At 36.5% G+C, this 26916-nt stretch overlaps 1 protein-coding gene across 4 annotated transcripts in view; it reads right to left on the bottom strand.

Moving 5' to 3' along the window:
* Nucleotides 1–925: 925 nt before the first annotated feature.
* Nucleotides 926–26916, bottom strand: part of ALCAM (activated leukocyte cell adhesion molecule) — a 232352-nt gene continuing 206361 nt past the window's right edge. Inside the window, exons 12-16 of one of the 4 annotated variants that reach the window (XM_069579189.1) lie at nucleotides 24173–24301; nucleotides 22272–22310; nucleotides 21865–21982; nucleotides 4886–5001; nucleotides 926–3355 (exon numbers count right to left, since the gene is read on the bottom strand). In XM_069579189.1, the coding sequence (XP_069435290.1) occupies nucleotides 4914–5001; nucleotides 21865–21982; nucleotides 22272–22310; nucleotides 24173–24301 (374 nt within the window). In that variant the 3' untranslated portion in view covers nucleotides 926–3355; nucleotides 4886–4913. Of the gene's footprint in view, nucleotides 3356–4885; nucleotides 5002–21864; nucleotides 21983–22271; nucleotides 22311–24172; nucleotides 24306–26916 lie in introns of all 4 variants that reach the window. The other 3 variants (XM_069579178.1, XM_069579200.1, XM_069579211.1) reach the window with 3 other exon arrangements.

Genomic DNA, 26916 nt, shown 5'->3' with positions numbered 1-26916 from the left:
AGTACTTAACAATGTGATGCGATATATTAAATTTAAATACAAAATTGTTTGAACACACATTACACAATTACATATATAATTTCTAGCATATATTAAAATATAGTATTTATCTATTTAATCATTTGAATATTATAGATGGTATAACCAGTTCATGTACCAATTAATATTTCTCAGTTTTACATATCATCAAAAGGAAGATCTCTTTATTAAAGAAGTGTGGGAACTATAATAGATTCTGGTGAGCCCAGTCTTTAGAATCAGATCTGGTTTGATACCTGACTTACCTACTTAGAATCTAAATGTACCCAGGAGTTATAGTTTATCTCTCTAAGCCTTAATTTTATTCTATTAAATGGGGGATATTTAATACTACTTATAACTGTTAAGGATTAAATAAGATAATATATAGATGGACAGAGCTCACAGTATGGGCTCAATACATATTAATTACTTTCTCTGGCATGCTGCAGTCCATGGAGTCACAGAATTGGACATGACTTAGTGACTGAAATGAACTGAACTTTCTCTGACACACATAGCTAGCTTTACCTTGTTTTGAGGGGGAGGCATTTCTAGGTTCATTTCTAGGTAATGTCAAATAGTATGCTGTATGGAGTGTTAGAGAGGAAGTGAAGAAACAGGCAAGGATCCTCTTAATTCAGTTCCGAGGACAGACATGGGACACCCACAGTAAGCATGATCCCATGGTTGAAAATGGAGACATACATTATAGAAATCACCGCTTGTGAAATGGAGGACTAGCTGAAGTGGCCCACCTAACATAATAGGAAGGCAGAGACAATTTTATTTTGCTGCGTTACCTCTCCAGGGAGATGGGGACTCACAATGAGTTTTCAACTCTATAATAAAGACAACTACTTTCTATGCATCAACATCCTAGTTTAGACAAGAGGCAGACCAGCTATGAGAGACGTGAAGACATATTTCAGTTTTATTATTTTAGGTATAGATGGGTATGTTAATCCATTTCCAAATACAATTCCTGTAATCACAGATAGGGAGTGAACCTTGAACTGGCAAAACCTGTCTCCTGTTGTCAAAGAGTTAAGTTGGAAAGATGGAACCTCAAAGTTGAGAATTGGTGTATCATCTTTCTTCCAAGCCTTGCTGTGCTGATGGCTGCTGGCACACACACAAGCTTTCCTTTTTATCCAGGCACTGATCCACTGATAACAATGTTGTCTCTTTCTTCCCTCTGGCAAACTTTCTGCTTTCAGTCCATAGCTCAGAGTTTCCCATGTTCTGCTCTCTAGGTTCTGACAGCTGTTTTCAGACTTAACCATAGAAGCCAAGAAATAATTGTAGTATAAAACTCTCTTTCTATTGTCACATTGCTTCTTTCTGCAAATATATCTCAGGAGTTAAACTTTGAACCTTTGATCTCTCACACCAAAAGAAAAAAAATATTTATATGAAAGTAATTTAATTTTAGTGTTCATGGTTTATTATGGAAAGGAGGTGTTTAAAATTTTTAGAATTTTTTTTAACAAAATTCTAAGATAAAAGAAAAAAAGAAATCACAGTATTTACAGAGATAACAGAATGGCATAGCCATGCAGAACAAATAACTTTGGTTTTTCCCCTTTCACTTTGGTTTAAATATTGACCAAGATTCAATTTTTGTCCTGCCAAATAAAACTTCAATAAATCAACGTTTAGAGGCAAAAATAACATTTTCTTTTTTCCCATCATATTTTATACAGCATTGAGTCTAATAGGATATTTTATGTATTTAATTCATACCAATACACTATAGGAAGCTTTTATTAAACTGAGTCACTATTGCTCAGACAGCAAACAGTTTACAAATGTACAACAATGTGTATTTCTAAATAATGCAAAAGTGGCAATGTATTTATTCCTAATCTTCTGACTTTAACCTTTATTTTTCATTGCCTTCCTAATTAATTATTCCATCAATCTAAAAACAAACACCAGTTTTCCTTTCCTCCCAAAGAACACAGTTCTATACCTGGAAATCTGATGTTCATTTTTTTTTGGATAAAGTTATATAAATACTGGGACAAAAATGGCCGTACCATGTTCTCCCAGAAACCAGGCTTCTACTTGAAAGAGCAAAGTTTAAAAGTCTAGTCACAAGTAGCTATTGGCCCATATCCAGTCAACCTCAAAAAGTTTTCATTTAATACTACCACCCTATAGAGTTCCTCCAGCATAAAACATGTTTATAAAGTTATAAATTTGAATGTAACTAAAGATACATAGACATTTTATTATTACACTTTAACATACTGCTTGATAAATTATGTACCAGTTAAAAACACTAAATGATCTCAAGGTGCATTCAATATCTGTAGCGTAGTTAACAAAAACACACACGAAAAAAATATATATTCTATATTCTGTGGAAAATAACACAGCTTTGATAATGATCACTGTTAAAAATCTCCAATTCTGACTGATATCTTTTTTTAAAGGAAATAGGTACAATTTTAAGGCAGTGGATAACCCAAAGGATTTAACTCCAATTTTCAATTCCAGTGATTTACATTGTAACCTATGAAAATGGGAATGTTAGCCATGAGTTTTCCAAACTGTCTCATACATTGACTTTTTTTTTTTGTTTGACAGAAAATAATTTACTAGCAGGTGTCTCTAAAGGTAAATGCTACCCAAGTTCTGTGTGATGTTTTTTTTTTTTCAGAACAAGAAAAAGCATCAGTTTGGGAGTACTATTTATTATTATGTGTGTGTCCATATGTGTGTGTGATTGCTTCTGAGAGTCAGCTGGCGGCACATTCACAGAAATAGTTCATCTGGTGCTTATCAACCTGACTCTCTGCCTCCTCCTCCCTAGTGATAAAAATCAGTTTTTGATTAGGGCAATGTGTGTCCCCAATCTTCACAAGCTTCCACCTTTGGGATTTAGGTGCTTGTGAGAAAGTTTGGGGCATTACTGATAGCAATCAGAATCAGAAAGGTACCTGCTCAGATTATTCATATAAACAATTGAAATAAAAACATCACATTATACATCAGATTAACAGCAACTCCCAGAACAAAGCTTACAGTGTATAAAAATAGCTACGTAAAAAATTTACATAAAAGGCAAACCAAAAAGAAATTCTCAGTGCAGACATTTACAGAAAAAAATCAAACCAACACAACATATGACCTATCATCATGGCTGCCAAAATTTGTTATTGTTTGTCATTTCATTTCATTGTTTTACTTGAGATAATTCTCTGAAATCCCGTGACAGCTTGGTAGAATGAACTGCTTAATACTTGAACCATGAATTGCTATCAGTGTCTTTGTATATGTCTTAAATACAATCCACGTTCATGCTTCAATTGTTCTATATAGTTTTTTTCTGAAATTATTAAAAAAAACACAATTCAGGTAAGTTTTCACAATCACTTTTCACAATCAGTATATACTTTATACTAAATGTGATATTTCACAAGAACTTTTTATAAAACTCTATCATCCCTGAACCCAGCTGTAATCCCAGGTATTGCTGCAGCTCTTCAACCAATGATTTTTTTTGAATTGTTGAAAGTCTTTATTTTGGGGAATCTTGCTTAATTCTTATGAAAATTATAAGGTTTTCCAGGAAAATATTTCATTCTGTTTCTCTTCAGGTTAAAAAAATCTCATTTATCCCTTCAAATCACACCCCATTTTGTAGGCTTTGTATTTAAGCTCAATTTTCCTTTGAGAATTTATCTGATTTTGAAGAAAACAGAAGGCAAACTCTATGTTTATAAAGGATTGAGGAATGAATCCTAGAGAAGCAGAAATAAAAATCAGGTGGGAATGCTGTATGCTTGGCCTCCAGTGGAAAGCAGGATGGGGAAGGAATTCAGTTTTTACTCCTTTCACCTTATTATTTTGAAATTCTGGTTTTCAGATTTTAAAAATGTCTTATTTCAGTCATTTTATTTTTTCTTTCCTGTGTGCATCCTTCTAATTTCAATTCCTTCCCTTGTTCTCATCTCCTTTATGGGGTAAACTTAGGTGACCTACTCAAACTGTTTACCTTGTGGTTTACTTACAATCAACCAAATTTCACTGTGGTTGTTGGGGACTTTTACATATATGAATAAAGTATGGTAACACTTATTCTCAAGGACATAAAAAATAATTTGTCCAAATGACTTCTCTGTTGGACTGGCTTGAGAGAACATAAATAAAAATAAAATGTTCAACCTGCAAGTGGCAATACCATGGAAACATACCTCCTGGAGACTGTCTTTAAAATCATATTCATATAGCTATTATATATAGATATATGCAATATATATGTATATATATATAAGATCAATATGTGCATTATACACAAATATATATGCATATATAGATACATACATATAATATACATACTATTTGGAAAAGTTGTGTGCACACACATACAAATTTGTTAGTCTTTTCATTAGAATGATTTGAGAAATGGCTGTATAAATACACTGATACTTCTAAGTATATTAAACCATTGGATTAAAATTTTTATATTTTAAAATTGTTCTCATAATTGCTTTTTAAAGTAAAACATGAGAATGGCTCTTACCTAACCAAAACATCAATTTATAAAATTAAGCTTTTTGCACTCAGCAAAATTTTTGGCATTAGACTGAAAATGCTCATTGAATGTTAAAAATCTCTAAATTGAGTTCAACTATCCTGAGGATAATGATTTTCTTGAGGACGGGGAGTCCTTTGAAATTCCGTTCTTCTGAGAATACCTTTCTGAGTAACCAAAGTTTTCTTTGGAAAAAATCTCTTCCTGTTTTTAAAGGTGCAATTATAATGCATGTTAATGTCAAGGCCTTCCCTTTCATCACTAGAATGTTTCATATTTTCCTGGGGATTATTTTTGTAAACCTCACACAGTCTTACCCACCTGGATGACAAGTGGAATAGTTTCTCTCTTAGGCTTCTGTTTTGTGATTGTTTTCTTCTAACTTTTTGTTTTCTTCCATATTACCAAGGTCCTTGTTTACATGTTTTGATGCAGTCCTACAAGAGAATTAAATACACATTATCACATTGACAAACATATTTAACTTTTCTTAAAAACTGGTTTAAAACTCAACATTCAAAACACAAAGATCACAGCATTCAGGCACATCACTTCATAACAAATAGATGGGGAAACAGTGGAAACAGTGACAGACTTTATTTTCTTGGGCTCCAAAATCACTGTGGACAGTGACTGCAGCCATAAAATTAAAAGATGCTAGCTCCTTGGCGGAAAAGCTATGACAAACCTAGACAGCGTATTAAAAAGCAGACGCCTTACTTTGCTGACAGAGGTCCATGTAGTCAAAGCTATGGCTTTTCAAGTAGTCATGTATGGACATGAGAGTTGGACCATAGAGAAGGCTGAGCACCAAAGAACTGATGCTTTCAAACTGTGGTGTTGGAGAAGACTCTTGAGAGTCCCTTGGACTCTAAAGAGATCAAATGAGTCAATCCTATAGGAAAACAGTCCTGAATATTCATTGGAAGGACTGAGACTGAAGTTGAAGCTCTAATACTTTGGCCACCTGATGTGAAGAGCCAACAGATTGGAAAAGATCTTGAAGCTGAGAAATATTGAAGGCAGGAGGAGATGGGGACAACAGAGGACAAGATGGTTGGATGGCATCACTGACTCAATGGACATGAGTTTAGGCAAGCTCTGGGAGTTGGTGAAGAATAGGGAAGCCTGTCCCGTGCAGACCATGGGGTTGCAGAGTCAGACACAACTGAGCAACTGAATGACATTTTTAATATTAGAGTTCACATTAATGTATCGTTGAAAAGCAAATGTTTTTACATCAAATACACATATGACCTTAGGATGTACAATTTCACATCTGTGAGCCTTGACTGGTAATAGAACACATTCCACTGAAACTACCTTGGACTTAGGGTTGCATTAAATATATGCTAAAAGAAATAGAAGTCATCAGGAAAACCACAGTGATGGTATTTCAAATTATCGTTGCTATATAATTCCTAGTAATTGTTATTGTTGTCCGGTTGCTAAGTCATTTCTAACTATTTGCAATCCCATAGACTGCAGAACGTCAGGCTTCCCTGTCCTTCACTTTCTCCCGGAGTTTGCTCAAACTCATGCCTATTGAGTCAGTGATTCCTAGTAATACTTACACTTTTAAAAATTATATAACACCAGATGTGTTTCTTGATTGAAGAAGCTGGGGTAGAAAATGCCATTTTTCCCTAAAAGTGAAAAATTTTAGGGAATTTGCTATGCTTTAAATAATTCTGTAACTCATTTGCTAACAATCACAACTTAATAGTGTTAATAGTGTTTAAGAGTGTATGCTTTATGTCCAAGTGAGAAAAAGACATATGGCTCATTCATATTGGGACATTCATTATCTTTAGCCTAAATTTAATTTGTGATTTAAAAAATTTTAATTTAGCTTAAACTACACTCTTCTAAATTGTTCATAAGCAGAAGATCAGCCTTAAATCCTGCCAACATGACTGAGTCCTATAATATGTGACAAGATAGATATGAATTTACATATATAATATAAAGGTATATATACCATTATATGTGTGTGTGTGTATATATATATATATATATATATATATATATATATATAATGTAGATGGATATATATCCAGTATTCTTGCCTGGAGAATCCTGTGGACAGAGGAGCCTGGTGGTCTGCTGTCCATATGGTCACACAGTTGGGTATGACTGAAGCGACTTAGCATGCATGCATGCACTGGAGAAGGAAATGGCAACCCACTCCAGTATTCTTGCCTGGAGAATCCCAGGGACAGAGGAGCCTGGTGGGCTGCTGTCTATGGGGTTGCATACAGTCGGACACAACTGAAGCGACTTAGCAGCAACAGCAAACATATCACAGATTTTTTGTTTGGAAAAGGTGAGTTTTCATTCTAATCCCAAAGAAAGGCAATGCCAAACAATGCTCAAACTACTGCACAATTGCACTCATCTCACACACTAGTAAAGTAATGCTCAAAATTCTCCAAGCCAGGCTTCAGCAATATGTGAACCATGAACTTCCAGATGTTCAAGCTGGTTTCAGAAAAGGCAGAGGCACCAGAGATCAAATTGCCAACATCTGCTGGATCATCAAAAAAAGCAAGAGAGTTCCAGAAAAACATCTATTTCTGCTTTATTGACTATGCCAAAGCCTTTGACTGTGTGGATCACAATAAACTGTGGAAAATTCTGAGAGAAATGGGAATACCAGACCACTTGACCTGCCTCTTGAGAAACCTATATGCAGGTCAGGAAGCAACAGTTAGAACAGGACATGGAACAATAGACAGGTTCCAAATAGGAAAAGGAGTACGTCAAGGCTGTATGTTGTCACCCTGCTTATTTAACTTATATGCAGAGTACATCATGACAAACGCTAGGCTGGAAGAAGCACAAGCTGGAATCAAGATTGCTGGGAGAAATATCAATAACCTCAGATATGCAGATGACACCACCCTTATGGCAGAAAGTGAAGAGGAACTAAAAAGCCTCTTGATGAAAATGAAAGAGGAGAGTGAAAAAGTTGGCTTAAAACTCAACATTCAGAAAACGATCATGGCATCTGGTCCCATCACTTCATGGGAAATAGATGGGGAAACAGTGGAAACAGTGTCAGACTTCATTTTTTTGGGCTCCAAAATCACTGAAGATGGTGATTGCAGCCATGAAATTAAAAGACGCTTACTCCTTGGAAGGAAAGTTATGACAAACCAGGACAGCATATTGAAAAGCAGAGACATTACTTTGCCAACAAAGATTTATCTAGTCAAGGCTATGGTTTTTCCAGTGGTCATGTATGAATGTGAGAGTTGGCCTGTGAAGAAAGCTGAGTGCCAAAGAATTGATGCTTTTAAACTGTGGTGTTGGAGAAGACTCTTGAGAGTCCCTTGGACTGCAAGGAGATCCAACCAGTCCATTCTAAAGGAGATCAGTCCTGGGTGTTGTTTGGAAGGACTGATGCTAAAGCTGAAACTCCAATACTTTGGCCACCTCATGTGAAGAGTTGACTCATTGGAAAAGACTCTGATGCTGGGAGGGATTGGGGGCAGGAGGCAAAGGGGATAACAAAGGATAAGATGGCTGGATTGCATCACCGACTTGATGTACATGAGTCTGGGTGAACTCCGGGAGTTGGTGATGGACAGGGAGGCCTGGTGTGCTGCAATTCATGGAGTCGCAAAGAGTTGGGACACGACTGAATGACTGAACTGAACTCTCGTTTTCTAATTAGTCACTTTGTGTGTGTGTGCTCAGTCACATCTGACTCTCTGCAACCCCACGAACTATATCTCACCAGGGTCCTTTGTCTATAGGGTTTTCCCAGCAGGCATACTGGAGTGGGTTGCCACTTCCTTTTCAATGGGATCTTCCTGACCAAGGCATCGAACCCATATCTCCTGCATTGGCAGGTGGATTCTTTACCATTGAACCACCTGGGAAGCTTAATTAGTTACTTAACTAGTAACAAATAAAATCTTAGTAACCTCAATAGTGGAGTTTTCCAGGTGACTATGTGGTGATGGACAGGGATGCCTGGCATGCTGCAGTCCATGGGGTTGCAAAGAGTCAGACACAACTGAGAGATTGAAGTGAACTGAAGTGGTAAAGAATTCACTTGCCAATGCAGGAGACCCAGGAAATGTGGGTTTGATCCCTGAGTCAGAAGATCCCCTGGAGGAGGAAGTGGCAACCCACTCTAGTATTCTTGCCTGGAAAATCCCATGGACAAAGGAGCCTGGCGAGCTATAGTCCATAGGGTCCCAAAGGGTTGGATGTGACTGAGCAAATGAGCACGCACACATGCTACTTCAATAAAATCAATAGAAGATAATGTACCCATCAAAAGTGTAAAATGAATGTTCAAAAATGGATGCACGAATGTAACTGGTAACTGGCAACTAGCTCAAGAAACAGAACGGCTGCAGATGCAGAAGTCCCCCGATATACTCCCTTCCAGTCACTGCTACCTCCCCAAAGGTTATCACAATCCAGATTTCTCACAGAATGGTTTTATCTGTTTTTATGATTTGTTATAAATGGAATCGTACCACATGTATTCATTTCTATCTGCCTTTTATTTAAACTCAACTTTATGTTTGTGATATTCACATATAATGTTGCAAGTGGTTGTAGGTTGTTTATTCTCATTACTGTATAGCTTGTTATTGGGCTGATTTATTTCATTGATGATGGACATTCTTGCTCTTTATTCTTTCTGGGATTGCACTTATGTTAATACATAAGTTAGACCTTTATATATGTCCCACGTGTCTCTTATTCTCTCAAGCATCCTATCTATCTTTTCCTCTCTGTGCTTCAACCTCTATGTGTTCTATTGATCTGTATTCTAGTTTGCTTCTCTTGTGTTCTGCTGTGGCCAATCTACTTCTACACTTATCTACCAGAGACATATTTTTAATAACCCAAACCCTAACCCTAACCTATTTTTATATATTTTCAGACCGATTTTAGTATATATTTTAATATTATATAATGTAATATGGTGGCTTACACAGTGGCTCAGATGGGAAAGAGTCTGACTACAATACAGGAGAATTATATCATATTTAATATTATATTTATAAAATATTTTAAAGTTCATTTGAATTTTTGACTCCATCTCCTTTGGCCATCTTTTCTTTCACTTTCAATATATTATTTATAGTTTTATTAATATCCTTGTCTGTTAACTACAATACCTAAATAATGCACAGATCTGCTTGTCTGCTTTTCCTCTTGATTATTGATTATATTTTCTTGACTCTTTGTACATCTAGTCCTTTTTATTTTGCATGACACCATATACAAAATAACAGAAGAGACTACACACAATGTTATTTTCCATCACATAAGGTACCCCCTTTACTTTGTTAAGCAGAAAGGTGAGCAGATAGGATGACTTCAATTCGGTCAGGGTTTGAGCTAGGTTGAAGCTCAGTTGCAGTTTTAGTAAGATTCAGTCGACATCTGGTTTGTCCCTACCCCTAAGTCATGGCCTTCTCAAGCTTCTGATTGAGATTCTGACATGTCTCGCTTTCTCCAGACCTTAAACATAGAGAGATCTAGCTCTTCCCATCAGAGAGTCTCCACCCCAGGCTGCAGGCATCTGTCCTGTGACATTTCAAATGTGGTCAATCTCTTTAGTCTCCTTGACTTGAATGTAAACTCTTTGATAGTAAGGACCATGTTTTATTTATACCTTCTTGTCTGAATAAGGTAGGCACCCAAAAGATATTTCTTTTACTGAATTGAACTAACTGGCCTCATTACACTTCATATGTATTTCCTTTTACTGTTCCTTATGATATTAATGTTCACCAATATCAAGTCTAAACTAAAGAGCCTCTTGACAAGGCTGAAAAAGAGAGTGAAAAAGCTGGCTTAAAACTCAATATTCAAAAAATTAGGATCATGCACCTGGTCCCATCACTGCATGGCATATAGATGGAAAAAAAGTGGAGGCAGTGACAGATTTTCTTTTTTGGGGCTCCAAAATCATTGCAGACAGTGACTGCAGCCATGAAATTAAAAGATGCTTGCTCCTTGAAGGAAAATTATGACAAACCTAGATAGTGCATTAAAAAGCAGAGAAGTCACTTTGCTGACAAAGGTACATTAAAGTCAAAGCTGTGGTTTTCCAGTAGTCATGTATGGAAGTGAGAGTTGGACTATAAAGAAGGCTGAGCACCGAAGAACTGATGCTTTCAAACTGTGGTGCTGGAGAAGACTCTTGAGAGTCCCTTGGACTGCAAGGAGATCAACCAGTCAATCCTAAAGGAAATCAACACTGAATATTCACTGCAAGGACTGATGCTGAAGCTGAAGCTCCAATACTTTGGCCACCTGAGGCAAAGAGCCAATTTATTGAAAAAAAAAAACCATGATGATGAGAAAGATGGATGGCAGGAGGAGAAGGGGACGAAAGAGGATGAGATGTTTGGATGGCATCATCAACACAATGGACAAGAGTCTGAGCAAACTCTGGGAGATAGTGAAGGACAAGAAAGTCTGGCATGCTGTAGTCCACGGGGTCTCAAAGAGTCAAACATAACTTAGTGACTGAACAACAACAATATAAAGTCAATACACACTCAGCAGCTTTTTTACAGATAGGTAAAATAGAGAGAATACTTTTGATAGCAATCAGCATAGTGATTGCTTAAGGGAAAAAGGATGACAGGGCTGGATAGGAAGGGATTCCAAAGGGGTGATGGGGTGCTCTATATCATGATTGGAATAATGGCTACAATGGTGTATACATTTATCAAAACATATTTTACCTTAATATAAAAATATATAGAGAAAAACTAAAGCATTATACTCATGGCCAAGAGTTACAAGAATCAGGCAAAAAGTACAATGAGAAACTGAATACCATTCCCACTTCTAGTTCTACTTACCTTCTAGGTGGATTTAGTATTTGTGTAGGGATGAAGGGTAATTTCTGTGATTTCAAAAAATTCTATCAAATAGAAGGGGGTCTTGAGAGGAAGGGAGTGACTCAAATTCTAAGGAAGTTGTGGTTTTCAGGGCAAAACATAATATTTTTCAGCATATTGGTCAGGTAAAATCAGGCTAAGAATCACTGCTTACAGTTTGGTATTATGAAAAAGAGTTTGTTAAGAGTAACATGAAACATATTTGTAGGATATGTTTGTAGAAGAGTTGAGCAAATTCAAACTGATTATTTTTAAAATTAAAAAAAGGAAAAAAGTTTCCCATCTTTTCTTAATCCCACTATCCAAAAAAATAACTGGTAAAACTCTTATTATGCCTCAGTATGTCCCAGGCCCTGTTCTAAATGCTTTACAGATATTAAATTATTTTAGCTTTAGGATACCTCTGTTTTACATTGAAGTACACTAATAAACTTGCTTGTGGTTACACAGCTAGCAAACAGCAAAGCCAGGATTCAAACTCCAGTAGTCTGGCTCCAGCATCTACGGGCCAAGTTACACAGTTATACAAATATGCTGAGTGTTAACCACTGTGAAATGTGTTAAATAGAAATAAAATAGTGTTGCTGCTGGGGGAGGGAGGTATTCACTGAGTGCATGTATGTAAGATTTACTTGAAGTTTTTATGAATTTCTCCATTTTTGTTAGAGAGTCTGCTCTCTCTAACTGGGAAAAAACTCTAGAACTTACTCTGATTACTTTTGGGCTCAGTTTTGAGATTGATGTGGTAAAAATAAATATAATTTTATGGATGTGTCATTAATTTATGGAAATTATAGAGGTTTGAAAGCATTACACAGGTTAGAAATCTACCTACTACTGGAAGAGAACAAAACTTTATTTAAACCATTCTTTTGAGCAATATTTTCAGTCAACTTTTTTTTCTAAGTTGATTGATTTAAGGAAGGAGGTTAAGGCATTTATAAAGAATGAGCATTTCGGTTAAAATACAAATTATTACAGTTACTTGTCTGAAGAGTTATGTATCAGTCAGCTTTCCTATAATTTTAAAATGAGATACAATTTAAGTAATAGAATAACAAATTAATATTGGAAGAAGCTCTGGAGGTGACCCTCTTAATCAGTAAAGTGGAGAGAAGAGTCTTAACTCTGGGGTTAGTAAACCTGGGTTCTCATCCTCATGGGCCAAGTCTGAGCTGTGAGTCCTTAGACAAGTCCCTCCTCTTAAGATGTTTTCTCTTCTGTAAATGGGGGACAGTAGAGTCTGCTCCCAGGGCTGGTGTGAGAATAAATGTAGAGTATATGTGAAAGTCCCCAGGAAGTGACAGGGACTCACAAAACAATGGGGAGTCCTAGGCTGCTGCCCAGCCACATAGCTTCTGAGTGGCCAAAGAGAGTTCAATCCTCAGTCTCAACTACTCTTCTGTGTTATTTCTGTAAGTGCAGTGCTGTTAAGCATTCAAGTTGCTTTTAAGTAACATTTTAGAAGATTCTTTAACATTTTTTGTGAGATTTTCCCCAGTACTATAAATTTGTTTCCAGGTCTCCTTGAAAGGAGGTGGGGAACTAAATCTAGCAGTGTCTTCTAAATGTGCCTTTGCTTTAGAGTTACTAAGAGATGGGATAGAGATGTTACTAATGCTACAGTGGAAATCACACTGCAGTATATAAATGTATCAAATCAACACGTGGTACACTTTAAATTTATTCAATGTTATACATCAACTATAGCTCAACTAACATAAATTTAAAAGGGGATAAAGGAGGTAGGAAAAGTGAAGGGGGTAGGAATGGCAGACATAGCCAATATATCATTATCTTGGAATGTGGTGTCATTTGAAAGGATACATAAAGTGCTGAAACAGAGTTGCACATTTAGAAAATAAAAACAATAGCCATGTATAATAACTCATACATGAAAGAGTTAATAGGACTTTAGGTTTTCCAAATGTAGGCATATGTATAACAAAATTTGAAAACTGAGAGGCAACATGAGGAATTATTAATACTTCCCAGTTTAAAAGGGCATTTTCTATGATTTCTACTTTATAGCTTGCCTGGAACACAGCGCAGAAGGGCACCAGGATCACAGGTATTTACAACTGGGACCCTGGCAGTGTGGAATTGCCACTCTCAGCAAACCTGCCATTGATACCTGTGCAGGTAATCAGGGTCATAACCATGAGAACAGTTATTTTTCTCTATTCCTTGGTCACAGCTCTCAGCAAAGTAAGCTTCCCCTGGGCTAACCTTAATAAAGAGTTAGAGAAGGAGAGGAGGTTTCTAAGCCCCATATCTCAGAAGGACATTTGTCAGCAGTTTTGGGGTTTGAGGAAGGAAAGAAAGAAAAATGAATAGTTGGACTTAAAAGTTTTGATTTGATATCCTTAGCATTTCTTCAAATGACTCTCCAAAGAAACTCTCTACCAAAAAAGGAAATCCTAACATCCGCAGTGAAAAATAGAAGATAGCCTTTCATTTGGGCAATAGCAAATATGGGAACCACCATTATGTTAGTGGATCAGTGGATCAAAATAAATGTAACAACAGTGAATGCGCATGAAAGCAGGATGCCACTGGCATGTATTCAGCATCATGGTTCAAAGCATTTCCTTTAGGTGGGTGATTTAGGCATTTCCTTTAGGTGGATAATTTAGGTGTTTCCTTTAGGTGGGTAATGTGGTAACAGCATGGGCAGAAGCAGAAACTTGAGGAATAGGACTTCCCTTTACCTTTGAAACAATGATTAAAAAAAAAAACAACACATGAAATTAAACAAATGAAGTGAAATGCTAAAAGACGCTTACTCCTTGGAAGGAAAGTTATGACCAACCTAGACAGCATATTAAAAAGCGAGACATTACTTTGCCAGCAAGGTCCGTCTAGTCAAGGCTATGCTTTTTCCAGTGGTCATGTATGGATGTGAGAGTTGGACTATAAAGAAAGCTGAGTGCCACAGTAGTGATGCTTTTGAACTGTGGTGTTGGAGAAGGTTCTTGAGAATCCCTTGGACTGCAAGGAGATCCAACCATTCCGTCCTAAAGGAGATCTGTCCTGGGTGTTCATTGGAAGGACTGATGTTGAAGATGAAACTCCAATACTTTGGCCACCTCATGTGAAGAGCTGACTCATTTGAAAAGACCCTAATGCTGGGAAAGATTGAGGGCAGGAGGAGAAGGGGACGACAGAGGATGAGATGGCTGGATGGCATCACTGACTCGATGGATATGGGTTTGGGTGGACTCCGGGAGTTGGTGATAGACAGGGAGGCCTGGCGTGCTGCGGTTCATGGGGTCACAAAGAGTCGGACACGACTGAGTGACTGAATTGAACTGAACTGAAGTGAAATGCATGTATATAGACAGGCCTCCCTGGTGGCTCAGTGGTAAAGAATTCACCTGCCAATGCAGGAGATGCAGTTTTGATCCCTGGGTTAGAAAGATCCCCTGGAGAAGGAAATGGCAACTCATTCCAGTATTCTTGCTTGGGAAATCCCAGGGACAGAGGAGCTTGGTGGGCTACAGTCCATGGGGTTGCAAAGAGACAGGACTGAGGGACTAAGCACACAAAGAGAGATAAAAATGGAAATTTTGATGCTATCTCTTTCCACTGGAAATGTTTCAGTTAACATGTAGTAGGAGACAGCAGGACCATGGACAGTTCTGCCCTTTTGGGGGCCATCATCTTGTGACTGACTGAATGGGGACTCCAGCATTCCCACATTATCTTATTTTGTCTTTAGTCTCTTCTATTATTTATGCTTTGATAGAATAATGGGGCATTGTCTTTTCTTCCTCTTTTGGCTGCCTGCCAGGCTATGGGGTAGTGAAGGAAAAAGAAACCAAAGCTTGGATTAGCTTGACGTCTAATATAAGGCAAGAGGCCACATCAGCTCTGCACTTGAAAATACATCCGCCAACCCCTAGCACTACATAAAATGTCAGCAGGAAATTAAGTCAGAGATGAAGTTTTAATTCCAAAGAAGTCCTTGTGAGGCAGCAAAATATATTTGAAAGTTTATATGGGATATGGAATAAGATACCACATGCATTAACTTGGGCAGGTAATATTCACTGAGCCTTACAGACTATGAAATATGTTTAATTATTTTTGTGTGCGGTGTTAGGAAGTGATCTAGTTTCATTCTTTTACAAGTGGTTGACCAGTTTTCCCAGCACCACTTGTTAAAGAGATTGTCTTTACTCCATTGTATATTCTTGCCTCCTTTGTCAAAGATAAGGTGTCCATATGTGTGTGGATTTATCTCTGGGCTTTCTATTTTGTTCCATTGATCTATATGTCTGTCTTTGTGCCAGTACCATACTGTCTTGATGACTGTGGCTTTGTAGTAGAGCCTGAAGTCAGGCAAGTTGATTCCTCCAGTTCCATTCTTCTTTCTCAAGATTGCTTTGGCTATTCGAGGTTTTTTGTATTTCCATACAAATCTTGAAATGATTTGTTCTAGTTCTGTGAAAAATGTGGCTGATAGCTTGATAGGGATTGCATTGAATTTGTAAATTGCTTTGGGTAGTATACTCATTTTCACTATATTGATTCTTCCGATCCATGAACATGGTATATTTCTCCATCTATTAGTGTCCTCTTTGATTTCTTTCATCAGTGTTTTATAGTTTTCTATATATAGGTCTTTAGTTTCTTTAGGTAGATATATTCCTAAGTATTTTATTCTTTTCATTGCAATGGTGAATGGAACTGTTTCCTTACTTTCTTTTTCTACTTTCTCATTATTCGTGTATAGGAATGCAAGGGATTTCTGTGTGTTGATTTTATATCCTGCAACTTTACTATATTCATTGATTAGCTCTAGTAATTTTCTGGTGGAGTCTTTAGGGTTTTCTATGTAGAGGATCATGTCATCTGCAAACAGTGAGAGTTTTACTTCTTCTTTTCCAATTTGGATTCCTTTTATTTCTTTTTCTGCTCTGATTGCTGTGGCCAAAACTTCCAGAACTATGTTGAATAGTAGCGGTGAAAGTGGACACCCTTGTCTTGTTCCTGACTTTAGGGGAAATGCTTTCAATTTTTCACCATTGAGGATAATGTTTGCTGTGGGTTTGTCCTAGATAGCTTTTATTATGTTGAGGTATGTTCCTTCTATTCCTGCTTTCTGGAGAGTTTTTTATCATAAATGGATGTTGAATTTTGTCAAAGGCCTTCTCTGCATCTATTGAGATAATCATATGGTTTTTATTTTTCAACTTGTTAATGTGGTGAATTACATTGATTGATTTGCGGATATTGAAGAATCCTTGCATCCCTGGGATAAAGCCCACTTGGTCATGGTGTATGATCTTTTTAATGTGTTGTTGGATTCTGATTGCTAGAATTTTGTTGAGGATTTTTGCATCTATGTTCATCAGTGATATTGGCCTGTAGTTTTCTTTTTTTGTGACATCTTTGTCAGGTTTTGGTATTAGGGTGATGGTGGCCTCATAGAATGAGTTTGGAAGTTTACCTTCCTCTGCAATTTTCTGGAAGAGTTTGAGGAGGATAGGTGTTAGCTCTTCTTGAAATTTTTGGTAGAATTCAACTGTGAAGCCGTCTGGACCTGGGCTTTTGTTTGCTGGAAGATTTCTGATTACAGTTTCAATTTCCGTGCTTGTGATGGGTCTGTTAAGGTTTTCTATTTCTTCCTGGTTCAGTTTTGGAAAATTGTACTTTTCTAAGAATTTGTCCATTTCTTCCACGTTGTCCATTTTATTGGCATACAACTGCTGATAGTAGTCTCTTATGATCCTTTGTATTTCTGTGTTGTCTGTTGTGATCTCTCCATTTTCATTTCTAATTTTATTGATTTGATTTTTCTCTCTTTGCTTCTTGATGATGGCTACATCACGCTGCCTTACATTTTTTCATTTATCTCTGACTCTTTCAATTTTTCAGTAGTTCTTGTACTATTAAAAATGTAGGAGAGAATTTAAAACTCAAAAAGTAACATTTAACTTACTCTAGATATTAAAAACAATGTTCAGAGAACATGATGGAGTGAAATGGAGTAAATAACTTTAAAAGTCATTGAATTATCTCTAGGTCTAGGTCTTTATGTTTCCATGTTTCCTATTAAACATGGCTCAGATGGTAAAGAATCTGCCTGCAGTTTAGGAGACTGGAGTTTGATCCCTGGGTCAGGAAGATCCCTTCGAGAAGGGAATGACTACTCACTCCAGTATTCTTGCCTGGAGAATTCCATGGACAGAGAAGCCTGATGGGCTACAATTCATGGGGTTGCAAAGAGTTGGACATGACTAATGACCAATATTTTCACTTTTTTCAACTGTTAAACAACTAGATATAAACTGGGTCTAGTCAGTTAATACCTTTTGCCTGGAAATGACAGTTAATACCCTGCATGCATAGGAAATGATGAGTCATCCATTCTCACTATCAAAATATCTCAATAAAAATTTTCCAGTGAGAAGTTATATGAATCAAAACATAGAGGAAGCACGAGTCCTTATTCTGCAATGAACATACCACATCACAATGTCAAGCACAACTGCTAAGCATTTCCTGCTGCAGTTTTCCCTATTTAAAATAGATATAAAAATACGTATCTCACATGAATGGAATGGGGAGTTCCTGGTTTTTGCTTAGTCACTAGGTATGTTGTACTCAAATTCTACTTGGGCATAAAAGATTGTTTCTCTCATTTGTCTCTCCACTGATGTTAAATTGCCAATGCAAAGAACTAATTTAATTGTTGCTACAAGTTGTTTGCAATAATGTGTGACTCACTAAGATTGTTGATGGTATCATTTCACAGGAGGGTAAACACAGGGGTATATTTCTTTAGGTATCTGAGAAAAAAGTCTGAACCATATCTTGATTATTAAATTCTCTCATATCCATATAAAATGGTGATGAATTAAGCTAAACATAGAAATGAAACTCATATTGATTTGTAAAGGTGAAGTTACCTAGAAGAAAAGGAAGAAAGGGAGTATAGTGGACCCAAAAATAGATTTAAGAATTCTTAACCTGAAAGCTCTTATTATGAATCTGCACTTACTCTGGGCATAAGTATTAACAATAACTCATATAGCAAAAATGCTTGCTTATCTCAGAGGGCAGTAAAAAGAACAGCTAGTCAGGAATGTGAAATACTTTCTAGGAGAAGGAAATGGCACCCACTCCAGTATTCTTGCCTGGAAAATCCCAAGGATAGCAGAGCCTGGCAGGCTACAGCCCATGGGGTCGCAAAGAGTCGTACACGACTAAGTGTGCACAAATGTGAAGCACCGAGCAAATCTGAAGAGTTCTGCAAAGTCTTAATAAAAACACTTTGATGCTTGGGGTAAAAATTGCAATTTATTATTTTGATTACCAATAATACTGACTCTAGCAAAGTTGGTGCACTTTTCAATTAATAATAGTTATTTAGACAAATGTTCAAGTCAGATGGTAAAATAAGTACTTAATTAAAGGAAGTACTTCAAAAGAAATGCATGCAGTCTTAGTCCTTAAACTAAAGAACTATGAAGCTAAATGTCCAGCATTTATTTACCCATGATTTTAATTCTGGGTTACCATATGGTAATATCCAATGATGTAACTTAAAACACAACAACCTCCCTGTCCTCCATACACAATATTTTTTTCTATGCATAGAAAGACAAAGAGTATATGATGAAATATTGGCAATCAGAGTAGCATGATTAAGGACACTGGAGAGCACCATGAATTTCACATTCATTTGATCATAATGTACAAGACTGGTGTTTATTTTTCGGTGTAATTTCAGGATACAGAGAAATTTTATTTTTATTCTTTAAGAAGTAAAATTAATTTGAAGTGCCTAAATAAAAATTACTTTCAGAAGCCCTAAATAAATAAAACCAAAATACTTTAGAGGCCAAGTTGTTAGGTTTGTGAGCACCTCATTGTAGATTATAAGGGAAGGATAAGATTTTGATAGTCGGGAAACTTAGACACATAGAAGGAGAATTTCTAATAAGATAGATACTGCCTTTGGGAAACTGCATTTCCTTTCTTCTACATGGTACAGACAGTCTTCTAAACTTTCCACAGAAACCATGGGCACAAAGCAACAATGAAGAGTTTGTAGGTAAAATGTTCACTGAGGAAAAAACCCACATTTGTTATCAAGTGATAGTGTGGACTGTTCAAGACTGAGGACTGAAGTGCCACGACTAGCAGTGGCTCTGCCCTAGTGGGAGAGTGGACATGCATATCAACTACAGTATACAATAGGAATGTGTTTCTGCCTCTCTGAAGAGAGAGAAAGTAAGGCATAATGAGAAAAAATAAGACTTAGGAATTGAACACAGAGATTCTAAAACACTACTGCCTTAAATAAAATATAATTCTGTCCCTAACAAGTGTATGATCTTAAGCAAGCCTTATAACCACTCTCTGGCTTAGTTTTTTTCCAAAGTGAAATATGTATAATAAGATTATCTACTTCAAAGATGGACTGTGAGAACAAGGCAGAACTCAATCCATACTCATATTATGTGAGTTTAAAAATGGGGATCAGGATTGGAACTCATGTACACCCGTGGTGGATTCATGTCAATGTATGGCAAAACCAATACAGTATTGTAAAGTAAAATAAAGTAAAAATAAAAATTAAAAAAAAAATAAAAATACTAAGGCACTACATTCCTTTGATGGCAGATCCGTTCAAATATTACTTCACTGAAATTTGTATCTGTAAAGAGTAGAATCATGGATCTGATTCAGTCTGTTTTTTCTTTTGATTTTAAGTTAACTCAACCTGAGTTGTTGATAGGGGTTATATCAAAACATCAAGAAAATACAAAATAAAGTCCAAAGTTGCCGCAAGCTACACACATTCCCTTGTAAAATTCAATTTCCTCATTTATAAGATACAGGGGTTTGAAACTCATGATTGAAACCAAAGGTATGCCACAGAATCACTAATGGAATTTTTATAAAATGCAATGCAAGAACCCCATCTCTGCCCAATTACATCTGAATCTAGGGTCAGAGCTGGGGCAATGAGGAGTACAAGGTACATGTGTATGTTAAGAATCTTCACTGTTAAGGGTGAAAGAAGGAGTAAAAAAGCGTGCTTAAAACTCAACATTCAGAAAACTAAGATCATGGCCTCTGGTCCCATCACCCCATGGCAAATAGAAGGGGGAAAAGTGGAAATAGTGACAGATTTTATTTTCTTGGATTCCAAAATCACTATGAATGGTGACTGCAACCATGAAATTAAAAGATGATGGATCCTTGGAAGCAAAGCTATGACAAAACTACACAGCATATTAAAAAGCAGAGATATCACTTTGCCAACAAAGGTCTGTATAGTCAAAGCCATGGCTCTTCCAATAGTCATGTACAGATGGGAGATTTGGATCATAAAGAAGGTTGAGTGCTGAAGAACTGATGCTTTTGAACTATGGTGTTGGAGAAGACTCTTGAGAGTCCCTTGGACTGCAAGGAGATTAAACTGGTCAATCCTGAAGGACATCAACCCTGAACATTCACTGAAAGGACTGATGCTGAAGCTAAAGCTCCAACTGGGCCACCTGATGCAAAGAGCCAACTCACTGGAAAAGAACCTGATGCTTAGAAAGATTAAGGGCAGGAGAAGCATGACAGAGGATGAGATGATTGAATGGCATTGCTGACTCAATGGACCTGAGTTTGAGCAAACTCCAGGAGACAGTGAAGGACAGGGAAGCCTAGCATGCTGTGGTCCATGTGGTCCAAAGAGTTGGACACATTTGGTGACTGAACAACAAGTATTTATTGGATTTTCAGTATAAAACACTATTAGATGATTTGTGAGGTTGACTCTATATGGATTATTGTATCATTCTAATAATCTTTAATCTAAACACCATTTAGTCATTTTTAAAGTAATTTTATTACTTTAATCATTTTTTTTTTCAAATTCAACACAACATAATGATGACTTTTTCCCTGAATTAGATCTTCCTATGAAACAAAGTGACCTAACTAGAATCCAAGAGGAATAGTGACAGCAAGGCGGCTTGACCTCACCAACAATTTTGCTGCTGGCCTGTCACGGTAAAGACACCCGATGTTCCCATGGGATATACTAACCACTTTTAATTAATGTCCACAAACCTCCGTCAAACAGTTCAGAATGGCTGACTCCTAGGGACTATGTGCTTTTTAAAAATCCACCTATGCATTGAGAAAAATAAGATAATTCAATTCAGACTATTGACTGAGAAAAATAAGGGGACACATGTGACATCACTCCAAGTCATGTCCCCAGTGTTGGTAATGTAGCCATGGTGAGCTGAAGACAAAACATCATCAGCCTGACTTTGGGCAATATGTCTTTCCTCTTAGAGAAATTTACATGCTCAGCTGAAATAAACATAATGAACACATTGAATTTTCTCCCCGTGAAAGTCAATGAACAATGAAGATCTTTTTTCTTCAACTTACTTTGATTTCTTCATGTATAGCCAATAGACGACACCAGCAACTAGGGCAGCGAGGAGGAGACCAACAACAATTCCCACAATTAGTTTTGCCTGGTCATTAACCTTTTCTTTGTTTTCATCTACAACAAAGAAGAGAAGCCCATGCAATTACAGACAATGCCAAGCATTTCTGAAAAGAAGTCAATCTAGTTATTATTTCTGATTAAAAATGACCAAGGCTCACTACCAAGAGTAACATGCAAACTTGTGCTTCTAAAGGATTAAAATTTTAGCATTCTTACTATCTTGTCTCATTTGCTGTTTTAATTCAAATCAAAATGTGGCAGCTAGGAAAATTACTTATGCAATGACACTTCATAAATCTTGAGCAGATAGTCAAGGAAGAAGAGCCGGCAGCATAGTACCTACCACTTATCTCGTCTGCCTCATCGTGTTCTGGAATACTTACTGAAATGAAAAATGTTAATATGAAATTAAAAACAAAATTTGTTGATATATGAAAGTCACCTTTACCATTATAGTATGATGTAATAATACTCAAAAATAAAATATCTATTCTACAGCTGAGGGTAGAAAAATTTACATTTAATAAAGCATGAACTTCAGTACAAAGAAATTCATCTTCTTTTAAAGAAAAGACAGTAGTTAAAACTGCAAAGGTATTGATCTACCATAGAAAACTTCACAACTGATGAGCTATAGTATTAATCTGAAATCCATATTAACTTTCCCACTATCTACCACCTTTTAATAGGATTTCTTTTGTTAGGAGAAACAAGTTGCAGTGCATGGAATCTACAGTGTAGTGTTTCTCAACTTCAATTTTCCTGCCTCAGTGGAGGAGAATTTATTTTCATACTCTAGTGTCAGAAATTTGCCACTTAGAGACATTTTCAAAGTGGTAGGAATGGTGGTTAAAACTGGGGACATCTCAGAGGTGAAGGTGCAATATATGTGATGCTTGTAAAAGCCCTCCAAATGACTAATAGCACTATCATCTTGGCCCATTTAAAGGATTGTCACTGTGGTGGATTATCATTTAATATTAGACTAAATAAATATTTTTCTATGAACATGGGCTTGCATCAGAATTTTCAGTGATGATTGTTAAAATGCAGATTCCTAGACCCTTCCTCATACCTACTATATAGGAATTTTAGGAGGTGCTCATTGACTTTGAAAATGATGGTATTAAATGTTGATCAAACCACTGCAAGGTCTATAAAGCCACTATTCAATGGGTTAGAATTAAAAAGAGAGACTTGCGTTCAGGAAGAAAGGATAACTTCTTTTTTAGGTAGGACAAATCAATACTCACTGAATTGAATTCAGAGAAGTCAATGCACCTGTTTTAGAGTTAAATTCATTTGGTTCTTTTCTCCTGTCAATCCAAAAGGCTTTTATATTCCAGTCATATTCTGTTAAGGGCCATTATCTTTAGAAAATTATTTTCTCCTAGCTTCAGCTAATTCCTAGGCAGTATATCTCTATCTTGCTAAAATCACATAGAGGATTCCAACTGACTGAAGAATGAAAGTTTGGAGAGTCAGTTGGTATCCTGTCCAGATCTGAGTCTCAGTCTAGGCCAGCCCTGATTTAAGACTAACACAGCAAAATAAAGAAATATAGAATTGAAGATGAGAGATAACTTCAACTTAAATAAAGAAACAGCTCTTGGTATGTATCCATTACCTTGATTTCAGCATTGACAGATTTTTTTCACTTTCTCTGAGATTATCTCATTTGTTTGATATTTAACCTATGATTCAAATATGATATTCAAATGCATCAATTTCTGAAACTAGATTTTTGGATTCCTGATATCGGTTTTACTACCAATTTGCTGAATGACTTTAAGCATGTGGCATTCCTTTGCAAAATAAGAAGAGGATAAATACCACAAAGAATTGAAATGCAAAATAATAGATTAAAGGGAATTAAAAATTTACTAAAATTAAAACTGTTAGAGAAATGTTTTCAGGTAATCTTTGAATCATCTGTACTGTGAACACAAAAGATGGATTTAATAAGAGCAACATAATCCTTATCCTCTGTTGATCTTGGAAATATTCCTGTACAAGATAAAGTCTCTGATCCATAAAACATGAAATGATTTAACCGTCAAGACAAGGATTGTAAAGAATGGACACCAGGAAAAAAAAAAGAACCTTATGATGATGATACCAAATGCAAAATAAATAAAACTTACCATAATGCAGTACAGGAAGATGGAATTGAAGATTTTAAACTAATGAAGAATAACTTCAAATTTTCTTACTTTTTTTTAATGCCAGAAATGAAATACTCACTAGCAGAGACATTCAAGGAGTTTACTGTTCTCTCCAGCTGGTTTTCTGCTGTGCAAGTTAATGTAACATTCTCTTCAGGGGAAATGATAATTTTACTATAATACCTGCCATTGATATATGGAGATTCCTCTGTCTGGAAAAAGAAAAGGAAAATGGCTTTAGAAATGGAAATGAATTAAAAACATAGGAAAGAGTAACACTGAATGAAACAAAATATGTGTGGTGCTCTGTGGCATTATCTGGCATGCAAGGGTATATGTAAGTTCATAGATGAGACCATTTCAGGTTTATAACTACATCAGAGAGGAAAAAAAATAGTGAATGCATACTTGGATTTCTCTTTATGTTTCTATTATTAATTTTAATAATTAAACTAACTAAGCTCTTCTTTTTCAATAGATGCTCAAGTTAGTTTATATTTTGGCATGATAGTACCTATCTCAAAATAATCAATTAGAGATTAACTCATCACCAGTTTTCTCCTAATAAACTTATGAGTTTAATTCTATTTGTAAACTACATCCTCAGTTAGTACAGCATGGTACTCTTAATCCCAGGGTGATGGGTTTGTGCCCTAAATTAGGTGGTTGCTGTCCTATGTTTTGGGCTTCCCTGGTGGCTCAGCAGTAAAGAATCTGCCTGGAATGCAGGAGATGTGGGTTCAATCCCTGGATCAGAACGATCCCCTGGAGAAGGAAATGGCAACCCACTCCAGTATTCTTGCCTATATTCTTGCCTGGGCAATCTCAAGGACAGAGGAGCCTGGGGGACTACAGTCTGCACTCCCCTCCACTATAACGGTGAATTCTCTTATTTTAAACCATGATATATACGTGCATATGTATGTATGGTTTTCTCATGGGAAAACCAGACTCTCTTTCTCAATTTTATTGAGTTAAATACAGAGGATGGGTTCTTTGTCAGTGACTAGTGATGAGGGTAACCACTGCTATTTAATTTCTTCAAACATAAGAGACAATCCACACTACTCTCTTCTGGATTCTCAGTCCAATTCCACTAAAGCAAGCATGTACTTGCATTGTTTTCTGAGACATATTATACACACCATGTCCTCTAGTCCTCTATTGCTCTATATTTGCTTTCTTCTCAACTGCATTGTAAAGGCCTTGAGGACAGGAAAGAGCTTCATGATTAGAGATATCGTGGAGTCCCTGGGATAGGGGTGGGACAGAGGTATTAGTAGTTGTAAAATAATAGATTCACCATGTGATTGAGGAGGGAACAAATAAAAAAATTATGGCTGGATCAGCACAAGCCTAGGACAAGAAAAATAACATATCACCTAGTGGGCCAGAATCAATCCTTCTCCTTGACAATGAAGAATGGAATTATTATTTTTATCCTCATAGTAAGTTCACCTGCTATTTTTCCAATTCCCACCAGTATTTTTCATATGACTTTCTCACTGGACTTTTCTCATATGACTTTTCTTGTTTTTATTACTTTATCTCTACAAAATGCATTTGCTTATTTCTAGGTTGACCTTTTAAATCTTTGTAACTTTTTCTTCATTAAACACTAATCTGATACTTATTTTTCTATTTTTTATGTTTGCATCACCCAGAAACAAAAGGTTTTTTTGCTGTAATTATTAAATTGAACTAGAGAGCAAAAAAAGAATAGAGTAGAATAGAAACAGTCATTTTTGATGCTAAAAAAGAGATCTAAACATTGTCAGCAATTCAGGTCTTTATTCTGAAATCAAGAGCCTCTTTGTCATCCTCAGGCATGTTCTCTTGCTTGTGTCCCATCATATATAACCAAATCAGGAAGCCTTGGCTCATGTCCACTCCTTTAGGGACATTCTGTACTTGAGTTATGCAAGCAAACATGCATCACCCATAGTTGAAAGAGCCAAAATTCACCATGTTCTGCAAAACTTGACTACAGAAGCTGGACCAGTAGCCCACCTTCCCTAGACAGAGAAAGAGTGGACACTTTAAATTACAATTCTGGTTTATGCACGCCTTCTCAGATTTCAACTGAGTTGAAAGCTGGGAAAGAGGGAACACAGAAGACTCAAATAATCAAGTGGCTCATGTGGGTATTCCTGAGGAATCTTTAAGTGGCTCCACTGAGAAGAGGGACATGAAGACTGTCGTAGAGAGAATGGAATTAACAGTATGTCAGTAACACAAGTTGACTGGCAATTTAATGGGATTACAGATCTGAACAGTTTGTGATAAGCTAGATTCTCATATATTTTTTTCAAAGAGAAAATTATTGGTAGTGTTTATACATTCTTAGCCTTTTACTACTGCAAACTAAAATGGTGTGACAAAGGTACAAATATTACTGTTTGGTTTACATACAAGTTTGTTCAGCAGAAATCATCCTAGATACTATATATTTAGCTAGCCTTACTTTGGCCCCACTATACACAGATCAGACCATATGTTCACAGTGACTATATTCTTCACTATTCCCCAGGGCCCAGTCTCAAGAAGAAATAACCCATAATGTGCATAAAAGTAAGCAAAGTGTAAGTGAGGCCACTTACACTGAGATGTGGAAATTCAGGATGTAGGTAAATATATACCTTAATGTTTTAATCACCCAAGTTTCAGGAATTAGTGACCATGGGATAATACCTAATTTATATATTTTTAAAATTTATTTTTAATTGGAGGATAATTGCTTTACAGTGTTGTGTTGGTTGCTGTGGTACAACAATGTGATTCAGCCTTAAGCGTACATATATCCCCTCACTTGAGACTTCCTCC

This window comes from Ovis canadensis, chromosome 1 (assembly GCF_042477335.2).
Source record: "Ovis canadensis isolate MfBH-ARS-UI-01 breed Bighorn chromosome 1, ARS-UI_OviCan_v2, whole genome shotgun sequence".
Lineage (NCBI taxonomy): Eukaryota > Metazoa > Chordata > Mammalia > Artiodactyla > Bovidae > Ovis > Ovis canadensis.
Note: the sequence above shows the minus strand (reverse complement) of the source record. Positions and strands in the feature narration are given on the sequence as shown.